Source organism: Mandrillus leucophaeus, unplaced genomic scaffold, assembly GCF_000951045.1.
Source record: "Mandrillus leucophaeus isolate KB7577 unplaced genomic scaffold, Mleu.le_1.0 Scaffold108, whole genome shotgun sequence".
In the NCBI taxonomy this organism is placed as follows: Eukaryota; Metazoa; Chordata; class Mammalia; order Primates; family Cercopithecidae; genus Mandrillus; species Mandrillus leucophaeus.
Window position 1 is genome coordinate 1354901 of NW_012098987.1, and position 14094 is coordinate 1368994.

Consider the following 14094-nt stretch of genomic DNA (forward strand, 5'->3'; position numbering starts at 1 on the left):
TTTGGAGGAATTGGTAAAAGTTACGCACGGCCTGCCTGGTGGAGGGACAGGTGAAGTCAGGTGGGGGGAACTTGAGAGGGAACGAGGAGGAGGAGCTTTGGTTTATCAGCAAGAAATTGGGAAAAAAAAGTCATCCTTTGGTATCAAAGAAAGTTTCATTGCATGGTTGCACGGAAAAAGCACCACGGTGAATAATTATTCCTTTTTTTTTTTTTTTCATTAGTGGCCTTTCTAAGAGGCTGAGGTATTCAAAGAGTATAAGGTGAAAGAGGTCAACAGCGGTTTAACACTTTGGTTCAAGCAAGGCACTCGTCCTAGGAGTTTACAAAGTTTGCAACATGTTTGCCTAGAGATTTACAAGTAGAACTAGCAGTAATAAGAGTAGTATTTCCTAATGTTGTTGTTGTCATTATCGTATCATTATTAAGAATGAAGACAAGTTTACACACTGAGTGAAGAGTGAGGAAGGGTGGTGGGGGAAGGGAAGGGGCGGAGTTCCCTCTGCAGACTGAGACCGTGCATGAAAATATCTTTGGTATTCTTTGGTATCATCAATGTGATTAAAATCACCAATGGAAATTGAGTGAGGTAGCGTCTTTGGTTCACACTATAAATAGTAGATCTTTACACTTTTTTTTCTTTTTTTCTTTCTTTTTTTTGTTTTTTTTTTTGTTTGTTTTTTGTTTTTTTTTTTTTACACGTGGAAGTAGCTATTTTTTTACCTTCTGCTTCTTTGTCCTTACTATTTAGGAAGTAGTTACCAAATGTACTGTAAAGCTAACCACACCACAGTAATAACCCAGAAGGCCAAACACGTCTCAAAACAGCCTCTGGTGTTTGAATGCACCCTAAACAACTAGATAGAAAAAGGAGAAGTGCTTTCTCTTTGTTTGCTAAATGCATAGTTTTCATCCTTTATGTACAAAGAAGGGAGGACCTTTCTTAGGGAAAATGCCTTTACAGCTCATGTGAAAATGTCCTAGGACTCTTTGGTATAGCAAAGTTTGCATTTAACCTGCAACTACAGTCATTCACCTGGGGTAGCAATGGGAGTGGAATGAATCCAAAAGTAGTGTAGTGCTTTTATATTTTCCTGGAAAAATAATTTCGCTTTTTTTTTTGCAGGGGCACAGTGAGTGACATGTTCATTTAGAACTTCTGGATTTCCCACACATTTTCTTTGGTCTTTGGAGTCTATTCCAGCTGCATCCGGGGACTGGAATACTCAATTCCTGACATCCAGAGCTCTTTTACCTGAACATTTATTGACGTCTGGGGTTCTGGGGTGTCCAGATGTCACACCTCCCTGCCCTCTACAGGAAAGCTTCCAGTGATGACAGGACCTGAATGACTTATGGCCAGAAACAGACTAACTTCCATTCTACCAAAAAAAAAAAAAAAAAAAAAAAAAGATTACTTTAAGTGCAGTTTTGGAATAAACACACATACAAATAAAACAGTAAGATAGATACCTTTTTCTGGTGAATTTTGCAAAAGAATTGAGAAATGATGGATGAACAAATGGCACATGATTGGCTCTGTGGAATGTAGATTAAAAAACTCAAGCCAGAAATTAATGTTACACTCAATAGGAATGGAAGCATTGTGTTTTTTTTTCTATATGCCAGTTCAGGAGCAAGTAAAGAATCGGTCATACATGATGTAATAAGTGTATTGCTTGTGAGAAGCTGAGTTTTGTCCATCACGATTTCTAAAAAGCAAACGATGTGAGTATGCTTAAACAGTCGAGTAAAAAAATTGCTTTTCAGGCTCTGATTTGTGCATCTGTTTATGAGAAAATATAACTCTAAGCCCTGAAATTGCATAATGGGTGCAAATTCAATGCTGGTATGAAAGTTATCTTTGGTGTTAGCAAACAGGATAACTGGTGAGTTTCTTAAAAAACCATTATGGTGGGATACTGAAAATGAAGCAATATTCTATGAGACTGTGCCTACACAGTACCAAAATAATTGGTCAAAAATGCAACATGGGCCAGGTGCAGTGGCTCATGCCTGTAATCCCAGCACTTTGGGAGGCCGAGGCGGGTGGATTACCAGAGGTCAGGAGTTCAAGAGCAGCCTGGCCAACATGGTGAAACCCTGTCTCTACTAAAAATACAAAAATTAGCAGGGCGTGGTGGCGCCTGTAATTGCAACTGCTTGGGAGGCTGAGGCAGGAGAATCACTTGAACCCGGGAGGTAGAGTTTGCAGTGAGCTGAGATCACGCCACTGCACTCCAGCCTGGGTGACGGAGTGAAACTCTGTCTCAAAAAAAAAAAAAAAAAAAAAAAGTAACATGCGTGTTGGATTGATTTTGGGGTTAACATATAGTAACAACAAATAAAAAACATGGTTGTCTGAATTCTGCTTTTCTTTTCTTGGAGTATTGAATTTGGTAAGACTGTGTGTAGACACAGCTTGAATTTCCCTGCATTTAGAATTATCACGTTTTAGATAAACAAGGCTTTCCTCCCTCCTAAATTATAAATACATTATGTAGCTGTATCCCCGGCTCCCTCCATTCCTGGAGAGAGAGAAAATGTTAATCAGTTTTTTCCTTTTTGTTTACGTCATTGACAAGATTCTATTTTTTAGTAAATCTTGAAGGGTGGCCATTTAAACGGTCTCTTTCAATAGCTGAACTATAATTGTGCCATATTTAGAAGGGAAATTTTTAAGCTGGAATTGTGGGTGAAATTTTTTAAAAAAGACAAAACATGTCAAGGCAAATGCAGTATTTCATCAAAAGAGAAGTATATGTTGGTTTCCTCTTCTCATTCGGCAGCAGACATGAAGGAGACACAGATAGATGGCTTGTTCGTTTTGCTTCACCTCTCTAGTTGCCTGCCTGTTACAGACCTAGACAAGGTGCTGAGATTTGATGCTAAGGAGTTATGTTTTGTGTCAAGATGGTTCAGTTTTATTCTTTGGCATTTTTAATGAATCTCAATAAAACAACTTATCATTAGGATGACATTTAATTTTATAGTTCTAAGTAGGGGTGGTAATTAACTAAGAGTATCCAATTCTTTACCTAATGGCATAATAGGCATCCACTTACATAAGTTACAGTCCAACTGAATTCAGAGAGAATTTTTCTGGGAATCTAGTGATTCGCTGGGGTACCACTAATACAACTTCTTTTTTTTTTTTTTTTTTGGCTTTGATTTCTACAGCTCTGGTTAAGTGATTTGGAAAAATAGAGATTTAAAATTTTGTATTTGTAAGCTCAGGTCTAGTTTTTAATCTGTCCCTGCTAGAGAGCAAAATCTATATTATAAAATTTCCAGCTTAATGCAGTAGCAAGAAAGAATGCAGAATGCTTTGGAGGCTATTCTTAGTTCAATAAATTGATTAATACCAATAGATCAAAAGTCTTGTCATCCACCAGAACACTGGCTTTTTCTATGCAGTTCCACCAATTCTACCATTTCTGCTGTTTTACTGATGTCCAAGTGATAAAATTTCTGGAATTGGCAATAAGTTAGTTTGATTACTTTTTAGGATACTTATAAGAACTGAATAGTTCATTTGAATAATATATATATATTTTTTACTTTATTTGTATTTGTCAAGTATTTAAAAGAGGTTTTTGGTGCCAAATGCATAAAGCAAATATAAGTCAATTAATCTAAGGATAGTTCTTCATTTAGTGACCTTTTATACAAAGCATTACTTTGAACGAATTTTCTAATTTAGTTACTTTCCCTGTTAAACTTAGTTTTCTAGTGTAAAAATGGGGTCCTACTTTGGAAAGATCCTCAGGTTTTCTCAGCTAGGAACAGATTATGGAATCATGTCTATCTCTCTACTTTAGTGACATTTATGGATCCTGAAAAGGAGTGTGCCATCTGGATGTACACGTGTACTGCATCGACCTCTCTGCCATGATATTAATTGCTTCCCTGAAGCTACATTCTTTCTTGCCAGTTCTGAAAACTCATATTTCAAATGCTTCAAGAGTCATAAATAATAGTCATGATTCTATGTGGCATGTGTATTACAGCTAGATCAGTTCATACGTATAACTTTACATAGTATCTTGTGTAAAAATAGCTTTGGTTATTAAAATCATTGCAATAAAATACCTGCACTATAATATTAAGTGTGTTCTTTGGTACCTAGGTGATTTTTTAAATGGATGGACGCTTGTTTCATTTCTTAAAAAATATCTGAACATTCCTTAACAAACAAAGAGAATGCACTGGTTTAGGTGTCATTCAAATTTTCTTTGCTGGGTTTGAATCTGCATTTAGGTTGCGGGCCTGGCAGGTTCAAACGCTAGGCTAGACGAGCAAAATCACTAATCCAATGAACTCAGACAACCCCATACCACGTTGGTTGCACTCCTATAGCACAACCATTTCTGAAGACCAGCTCTGCCTAAGTCTCTAACCACTGGTGGTGGTGGTTGTGTGTGTGTGTGCGTGTGTGTGTACGTGCACGCACACACACATGCACACACACCCACACACAGTACTGAGACATCATACACCTTCGTGGCATGGTAGAACAGATGAGAAAGTTCGATCTTAAAAGATGTCCGCTCAATGGCTCAAAATCACTATGCTCCAAACCACTAAACAGCCAAGCACAGCGAGGATGGTCATGGATTGAAGGTGTGAGATCCAGTGGTGTTTTCCTGCTCATCATTTGTCTTGCCAAGTCGCCGCCCCGCTGAAGTGTGTGTCTCCAAACAAAGTCAGAATGCAGGTGAGCTAAGTCTTTGGTTTCTTTGGACTATAAATAACACTTTTTTTTTCTTCAAATATTTCTAAGTATAAACCTGCTATCTTGAGGTCCTGGTCTTTTAAAAATTTTTTTTTAAATTTAAAGCTTTTCCACCGAGGTTTTAGTTTGTGGTTCTTCCTTCATGCTTTGGTACAAGTGCTTGATGAAGAAGATGAGTTGCCTGAATTGGAGCTGCCCTCGTCCTGCCACTTGTCCAGACTCCTCCTCCTTGCGTTCATGAAGAAGTTGCTGACAGTGCTCAACTCCAACCCCAGCTGCTGGGAAATGGTGATTTGCAATTCTTTGGATGGACGCTTATTTTCCTTGAATATTGCATGTAGAGTTCGACGCTGGACATCTGTGAAGACCAACCTGGGCTTTTTGGGTGTGTTGCCTCTATCCTTCCCATGTTCTTGTTCTTTCCTTTTACATGCTGTGAAGAAACACAGAAGATGTTAGAACAAATGATCTAGGGGAGAATCAAGAGTAAGAAAGACAGAGCTCATAAAAATTTGTTAGCCATTCCTCATGGCCTGCTTTCTGTTTGCTGACCTCTGCTTTAAGCACCATGGGGGGCTGGGAGGAAAGTGTAATAAGAGAATGGAGAATTGGGATATAGGTGAAGTTCTGTGAGGCCTGGGCGTGGGTTGTGGCTTTGATGAGTATTTACTCTTTGTCCTGGGTGAGTCAGTTAACTCCATCTGGGCCTCAGATTCCTCACCTGTAGAATGTAAGTTTCTGGCTAAATGAACTTATCACTTTGAACTTTTGTTTCTTTATCTGCAAAATGCATATAAGAATACCCACCTTGCCGTGTTGTGGTATGAAATAGTGTACGTAAAAGTTTATGCTAACTTTACAAATGCAATGCCTTGTCAGCAAGAAGCAGTTGTAGCCCTCAAAGGGTTTATAGTCTGCTGCCCGTAGAATATTAAGAGCCTAATCAGAGTCTGAAAACATAGTAGAAAGGAATTGCATTTGTTTCCCTTCTGATCTTTTTTATTTTCCAGGAAAATCTGTATATAAGAAAGTTCAGTATATAGTTTTTTATCATGGCCATCAGTCTTCTACCGATTTTCTAGTGGAACCGGGAACTGTGGAGGTGTGAACCACCCTTCCTCGACATTGAGACTAAACCTGCCAAGTTAGCCATGTTCATCTCTGGGTTCTCTCTGTGCCTCCTTTTTGCAAGCCATGCTCTTGGAGTCCCCCTCATCCCTTACCTGGTCTCCCACTGAGGGGCCCATTCCCTACCCATGCATGTTTGGTCCTGTATTACCAAGGTGCTTTTTGGCTGCTAGAGCTATTCTAACATATCATCCCAATGCAGCCCTCAGGCCCCAGGGTTTGGCGCCAGATCAGGGTCTCTCCTGATTTTAGATGCCATAATTCTCTTTCCATCCTAATGCGGCTCACTAGTTTCCACCTGCTAAAGGACTCTCAGGGCTGCACTGGTAACAATGCACACCGCCCCTCCACCCAATCTCCACCATCAATCAATCCCCACAACCATCCACAAATAACCACATAACCCAGGTGCTCTGATATGCGAATGCAGCCTTAAGACAAGGCTCCTATGCCCTCACTGCAATCAGATTGCTGCCTCCTAGCCCTGTATGTAGGTGTTCTAGAGCTGCCACTGCCACCTTTATATCTGGCTGATTGTATCTCTCATCCCCACCATAGTGGAAGATGGATGGGGCATGCTTTGTGGTGGAGGGAGGGATTGCCACTCTTCCATATCGCATCCCTCCCATTGCTGTCCTGCCTGTTGCTGCCCTCTGCTTCACCACATGTCTCTGTGTATTCCAGGTTCTCAATTCCTTACCTGATGGTTCACCAGCTCTGGCTAGATTCAGCCTCTGTGCTCTCCTCAGCCTCCCCCTCCCTTTCATTCCCAGCTGGGTAGATCCTGGACTTCAGAGTTCCTGTAAAACTTTAGGTGCCCATTGGTAGAAATTAGCTCAGCAACAGATCAGCTGCAGAGCTCATAGGTGAAGGCTGGAGAGGGCTCAAGGCTTTACAGTCCAATCCAGAGGGCTCCAATTTTTTAAAACAATGTGCTACTTAGTAAAAAAAAAAGTTCTGAGTATATATTCCCTTATATTATTTATTTACAAATCATATACATGTGTTAGTAGACTACTGTATTGTGCACATTATAAAACATACACAATACAAAAACATTTTTTTTTTTTTTTGAGACAGGATCTCACCCTGTTGCCCGGGCTGGAGTGCAGTGGTGCAATCTCAGTGCACTGCAACCTCTGCCTCCCTGGGCTCAAGCGATCCTCTCACCTCAGCCTCTGGAGTAGATGGCACTACAGGTGCGTGCTGCCACACCCGGCTATTTTTTTTTGTATTTTTTATAGAGATGGGGTTTCACCATGTTGCCCAGGCTGGTCTTGAGCTCCTGGGCTCAAGCAATCTGCCCACCTGGGCCTCCCATTAGAGGTGTGAGCCACTGCCCACAGCCCACAATATTAAAATTTTTAAAGGGATAAAATAAAAATAGACATGAAATTGTCTTCTAGAGATGCATCTGCTTGCCCAGGCTCCGGGGTGTATTCACCCCACTTATGGGGCCACTGATCCAACTATTAGTAAATATAGGAGTGAGAATTTCAGAATGAACATGAAGGGAGGGCTCAGTCATGAAAGAGAGATTTGTAGGCAAGGCAGGCCTTATGGCCTTTTGTAACATGTCCTGTAGGTCACTCGCTATGCTTCTTGCCCACCATGGGGGGCGGCATCAACCTAATGGGCAGCGTTATTAAATGCCCAACTCCCTCAGAGCCTCGCGTTATATACATCCTGAGCCAGGTGAGAGTCTCCAAATAGAGTTCCTCCTCACAGGGGCCTGCAGCCCTCACTGGGCACCCAGATTAAGTCCCAGAAAAAAATGACTAAAGTCAACTCCAGTTAGTTTGAGTCAGCCCCTGTAGACACAGCCTCATACAATACTGATGCCGATGGCTGATTCATTGACTTAAAAATGAATACAAGGCCAGGCGCGGTGGCTCACGCCTGTAATCCCAGCACTTGGGAGGCTGAGGAGGGCTGATCACGACGTCAGGAGATCAAGACTATCCTGGCTAACATGGTGAAACTCCGTCTCTACTAAAAATACAGAAAATTAGCCGGGCACGGTGGCGGGCGCCTGTAGTCCCAGCTACTCGGGAGGCTGCGGCAGGAGAATGGTGTGAATCCGGGAGGTGGAGCTTGCAGTGAGCTGAGATCGTGCCTCTGCACTCCAGCCTGGGCGACAGAGCGAGACTCCATCTGGAAAAAAAAAAAAATAAATAAATAAAAATAAAATAAATAAATAAATAAATAAAAAGACTACAATGCAGGTTTTGCTCTTAAGGATGCCAGATTTAAGCAAATAACTGCATATAAGCAATTAACTTCAAGAGTGTAAAAAGAGTGTACAGAGTCTACTGCTTGAAGATATTCAGGAAGGCATTATAGAGAAGGTGCTTCAGATGGGCCCTAAAGGATAAATGGAGGCTTGCTAGTGAGAGGAGTGGGAAGAGTGGGAAAGCTCGTTCCCTGCAGAGGGAGCAGCACTGTGAAGGATTGATAAGTATTAGTAGATTGGTATTTGTGAGGCAAGAGGGCACGCAAGAAAGAAAGGCTGTGGGAGATGGCTTCGTGCTTAGACAGAGATCAGATATGAATCATCTCGTAAGTAAGGAGGAGGTATGGAGAGGTATGAGTAAGGGTGTAGTGTGATTACATTTGGGCTTAGAAAAACCCCTCTGGTGGCGTTGTGGAGGGAGAACTGGAAAGCAGCAAGATTAGGAACAAGAATGCTACAGTCGGTGCTGTGGTCTACCACCCAGATCCCCCTTCAGGACTGAGGCACTCGTTCCTCCAGCTGCTGGAAGGGTTTGGTGACAGGTGGCTCTCAGGTGAGGTCCATTCTTGGAATCGCCCTTGGCCAAAGGTTACGCCACCCTGGGGTGGGGTGGGGGTTTGCCCATATCTAGTGGAGGTGGGTGGGGGGGTGTAGGAGATGGGGTTATGGAAGGTGGTGGTCTAGGAGAGTGGAAATGAGTTGGTTTAAGGACCTTCAACCCAACCCCTTGCATCAAGTGAGACAACTCTAAAGAGTCATCTGGTTCAAGAGCACTCCATATAATTGGTTGAGGGTATTTTTGCACCTACATTGCTGTTCAACTCCTCCTTCTGCCCAATCTTACTTCCTTCACCACCCCCAGGGGAGTTATTCTCCTTAACATGCTCCAAAAACCTTTCTGCTTGCGCATCTCAGAAACTTAGAGTCTGTTTTGCAGAGAAACAGACCTAAAATAGAAGTCAGAAAACCACCGTAGGGCCAGGCACAGTTGCTCATGCCTGTAATCCCAGCACTTTGGGAGGCCGAGGCAGGCAGATTACTTGAGGTCAGGAGTTTGAGACCAACCTGGCCAACACGGTGAAACCCTGTCTTTACTAAAAATACAAAAATTAGCAGGGCGTGGTCATGGGCGCCTGTAATCCCAGCTACTCGGGAGGCTGAGGCAGGACAATTGCTTGAACCTGGGAGGCGGAGGTTGCAGTCAGCTGATATCGCACCACTGCACCCCAGCCTGGGTGATAGAGCGAGACTCCATCTCCAAAAAAGAAAAGAAAACCACTGTAATGAGGACCCATAATTAGACGATGGCAGTTGAGAATGGAGAAGAACTTCTTGGGAGGTCAAATCAAGAAGGCTTACTGAGTACTTGGCTAAGAAGGTGTAGTCTGGAACACCTGCCGGGTTTCTGGTTGGATGATAGCAATGGGGCCATTAGGAAATACAGAGGGAGAATGAGTTTTATGAGGGTAGTAACCACTTCTATATGGAACAAATTGCATTGGATGTGTTTGCTGGACATTCTGTTAAAGATCTCCAATAGGTGGTTGTCCAGCAGACAGCAGGATGTATGGGATCTGGAGTTCAGGGAAGAGGTCTGGGCTAGAAATATAGACTTGGAAGTCATTAGGTCTCTAGATGGTAAATTACACAGAACACACACCCACGGGAAAGTAAATAACAGAGCACTGGGTGCAGACTTGACTTATTTATCATTCAAAAGGCAGAGCTAAGGGAAATCAGAAAGAGATATTCATCTTCCATCTAGCCAGATTATATGTTTGAATGACTTCAGTCTGGTCCTTGGCATTTGGCAGGACTGTCTGCTGAAGCTACCCCTGAGCCAGCATTTCCCAAATGGCATCAGAAGAATGATACTCTCTCAAACACGGGTTCCTTGAAAAGATGGTTTGCAGATCAAGGACATTTAAAAAAAATCTATTATATATTGCCTCTTCCTCAGGATTCATAATATATGTAAGCACACCTAATTCTGTTTCTCAAATTTGTTTGACCCCAGAACCCTTTTTGGTGGAGACTGTCAATTAATGTCTTATACAATATTAATGTTGGGGAAATGCAGTTTGGAAGTTCCTGCCCCAGGACCTCAAGTACCGTAGACGTTACAATACCAGAACCTGGGGAGTGAGATTCTCTTGGAGCAGGGACCCTGGCTGACTCACTCTGTATCTCCAGGACACCCTGGCCTAGGGCCTGGTTGTAAGGGCAGATCAGTATCCATGTGGGTATGGGACAGAGGTATGTCTGCGAATAAGTGGATGTGATTAGATCTGGAGGAAATGCTGCCAAAGTTGGAGGTGCCGAAAAAGAAAGCAGAGATATCAGTAAAGTGGAGAGTAGACTAAAGCTTATTGAGAGTCACTGAATGACCAGAGGAGGCTAGGAGGAGCAGCCTATAGAAACAAGTCATACTTCTAGAAGCTTTCACCAGACCATAGCTGTGAGAGCTGAAATTTCCACGGAGTTGATTTCAGAGTAGAGATTACCCATCGTAATTCCTACCTTACCATCGTAAGGTAGGAAACTCCCAATTGGAGGTTATGAGAGTCCATGTGAGTGTGCAAGATCTCTCTCATACATATATATATATGTAGAGAGAGAGAGAGAGAGAAGGAGTATGACAAGAAGTAGTGCTGCTTGGGGAACAGCAACACACATGTTTTATGTGAATATAATATTTTTTATGTAGGGGTACGGTTTCCATTAAAAATAGAGAAATACTTGTCAGTGAACTGGATTAAGTGGAAGGAGATGGCCATTGTTGGTGAAAGATAGTACTGATGATGAAGACCCATTTTGAGTCACCTCCATGGGGGTGGGCAAGCAGACAGATCTATAGGATGCACTGGCAAAGGGCAGCAGGGGCTCGTATCAGACTTTGATGTTTATGGGTGAGGTCACCGGAAGTGAGTACTATGGAGGAGGTAGAAGTAGGCCTGAAAGATGGTTAAAGTCAGAGCATGACTTTGTGTGCCACAGGATTGGCAGACCTGTGCTGGTCTGTGAACCATTACTGACCTGCAACAAGGTCAGTACAAAAAATTGAGAATAAGCAATTAGAAATGTTTATGGCAGTTTGACATTGCTGCAACATTCAAATGTGTGATTATTTTTCTAGTAATATATTTTTTATTGTATTATCAAAATTATTCATTCAGGACAGATGGAAGTTAGAAACAAACCAACAAACTAGTCCTTCACTACCTAGAGTTTAAGAAGTCCTGTCTTAGAACACACTTTATAAAACATAGTATATAGTAACATCTTAGGATCAGTTGTCACTCAAGCATTTGTATACCAACTTATATCCATTTTCCTGACTTAACGATACAAAGGACTTTACAACATATAAAGTGCTGATTGAATTATGCAAAAGTCTGCCAAGAATTTGTCTGGGAATATGTGGGCACAGACATTTTGGCCTGGGAGGCATTAATAAAGCCAGATGAACTTATGATACAACTTCTTAAATGAGCCTGGACTCAGAAGATGCAAGCTCTGGCCCAGCTCCGTGGATATGCACCTGCAAATACTACCAACTTTATGAATTTGGGGATTATGTTTCCAACACAGGAAATTTGGGGGACATATTCAAACCATAAAAGATATTATCTTACTAATTCCTAGTACCATTTTGTGAGGTGAGAGAAGCCATCATATTCCATTTTGCAGCTGGGGACACTAAGCTCAAAGAAGGTGAGGGACTTGGTCAAGATCACACAACTATCAGTGGCCACAGAGCTGGGCTTGAGCTGTGTGCCGGCAGCTTATCCACTCATATGTGGCTTGCTCTCTGTGAGTCCTTGGACTCTAGCCAAGTATTTTCTCCCTCCAAATAGCTGCCCTAGAGTATGTTGTCCTAACATCATCGCAGAGAAAGTGGGCTAGAAAGCAGTAAAGGGGAAGGGCTGAGATGTCCAGGACACCATGAAACTGCCTTGACATCTAAAGACAACTTGGCATTTTCATAAGGGCCTGCTGGAGATGCAGCATCTTCACCCTAAAGGCTGATGTAGATGCTGAAAACTGCAACCCCTCAGCAGCCTGCAGGGCCAACTGTTCTTGCACAGGTAAGCCTGTGATGTCTGAGTCACGCAAGGGGGGTCTGGCCTGGATTTAGAAGAGAAACGTCCAGGCGGCCCTCAGCCCCTTTGCTGCTCCAGTGCCTCTGGGTCAGATGGGGGTGTGCTGGTAAGGCAAGACACATCCTGAAGTTCTCAAGAGCCAGCCCAGGGCTGCTACCCAGATTCCTGATGGGCTTGGCCATTGACATCCCTGCCAACCCTGCTCAGGAGAGCTTGGGGCTTCAGGGGTAGGGAACAAAAATATCAAAAAGCATGTGGGCCAGAATGTGAACATTCATAGGGATAGAAAGCAGTCTGGTGGTTGCTTATGGCTAAAGGGGTGGTGGTGGGAAATGGGAGTGACTAATAGGTAAGGTGCTTCTTTTTTGGGGGCTGATGAAAATGTTCTAAAATTGACTGTGGTTGAAAAGTTCTGTGACTGACTGGATAATTTTAAATGGGTAAATTCTATGGTATGTGAATTACATCTCTATTAAGTTGTAAGAGCAGCGACAGCCAGGCATGCACACGGGGTGAGCCCTCTGCTCTCACCCCTACCTGCCACTGAGAGAGACCGTTTTCTGGGCTGTGGCAAAGGACAAGAGGTAGTTCATGTGCATTCAGCCCCGAAGACCCTCTCTTGTCAGCTGAAGCTGTTTTTCAAAGTAAACTCTTAGAGACAATATATGTGGACAAGTGAGCACACAAATAAACAGATTTCAGTAAAATGCAATGGGGGTAGGGAGAGACACATGAAGGGGGAGCTATGCAAGTAAACGTGGCAGGACTGTTCCTGAGCCTGTATTCCAGGCCAGTACCTACACTGTGGAGATGAAAGAGCCATTGGATTGACCGAGACAGTCAGGATTAGAGCTCAGACTCCAGGAGTCCTAGGTCAGAATGTTATCTGCCTTGCCTTGAGTGATCTTACTGTGCTGTGTATGTTTTTATAAGCTGCATCCCCAGTTGTTTGGGGGATAAAGGAGCTCTTAAGTGGCAAATTCAGAGGGCACAGCCCAATGTGCCATTCGCAAAGCAACACCAGTGAGCTCTAACTGATATGGCCAAGGACAGCCTTTGCATGGGAAGCAAAGCCCCGCACAGATTGTCTGGAAACTGACGGCCAGCAGAGGGAAGTGGAGCCCAAACAACCCGCTGGACATGAGCTGTGTTTGCTGTCTCTGTGGGTAGCCAGAGCAACTATGGAAACTCTTCTGGTCACACACATGGAAGGCCTAACAAGAACATGCAAAGAGTAGACATTCCCAGTGTGGAATAATCACCGTAACTCACCCTTGTGTCTTGCTTTACAGGGGTTAAAACACCTCCATAAAACCTTACCATGTGATCCCCACGAAACTCAGGTTAGGTAGAAATGGGTATTCTTTCTTGTTTTTGTAGGTGAAACCCTGTCAGAGAGGTTAGGCAAGTTGCCTGTGGGCTGGTTAGCAGGGGACTTGGGCCTCCAGCTTCACTGGACCCTGGAAGCAGAGGGCAGCAACAGTGAACACATCATGGAAACTTTCCCCAGGATGGTGAAACAGGGGCGGAAGCTGAAGCAGCGGGTGAAGTGGAGCTCAGAGGACTCACACCCAAAGAGCAGCAGCAGTTGGTCAGCCAAGCAGTTGTCAGTTGTCAGCCAGACCTGTCTTGCTGTGGCTGAAAGGACTGCAGTTTGGCCTTCCAGGAAAGTGGGCTGGATGGAAGTTGAGACAAAGGGAGTTCTGGTAGCATAGCAGACAGCACACCCATGCTGGCCTGGGAGAGGGGCTGGCGTAGCCTCATGTCAGGAAGGGTGCAGGGGAGCATGGGACGGCTGTTTCCTTGTGTGTATCAGCTTTGAGAAGAAGCTGAAGGAAGCAGCTCAGCCAATGGAAAAGGAAAGAGTGGGAGCAGAGGGCCTTGGCAAAAGCCAGG

The 14094-nt window shown here is 43.4% G+C and overlaps 1 protein-coding gene across 1 annotated transcript in view; it reads right to left on the reverse strand.

The window, feature by feature from the left end:
• Positions 1-4830: 4830 nt before the first annotated feature.
• The window catches only part of ONECUT1 (one cut homeobox 1), a 35163-nt gene continuing 25899 nt past the window's right edge, over positions 4831-14094 (reverse strand). Inside the window, exon 2 of the mRNA XM_011986434.1 lies at positions 4831-5167. Coding sequence (XP_011841824.1) covers positions 4875-5167 — 293 coding nt within the window. The 3' untranslated portion in view covers positions 4831-4874. The remainder of the gene's footprint in view (positions 5168-14094) is intronic.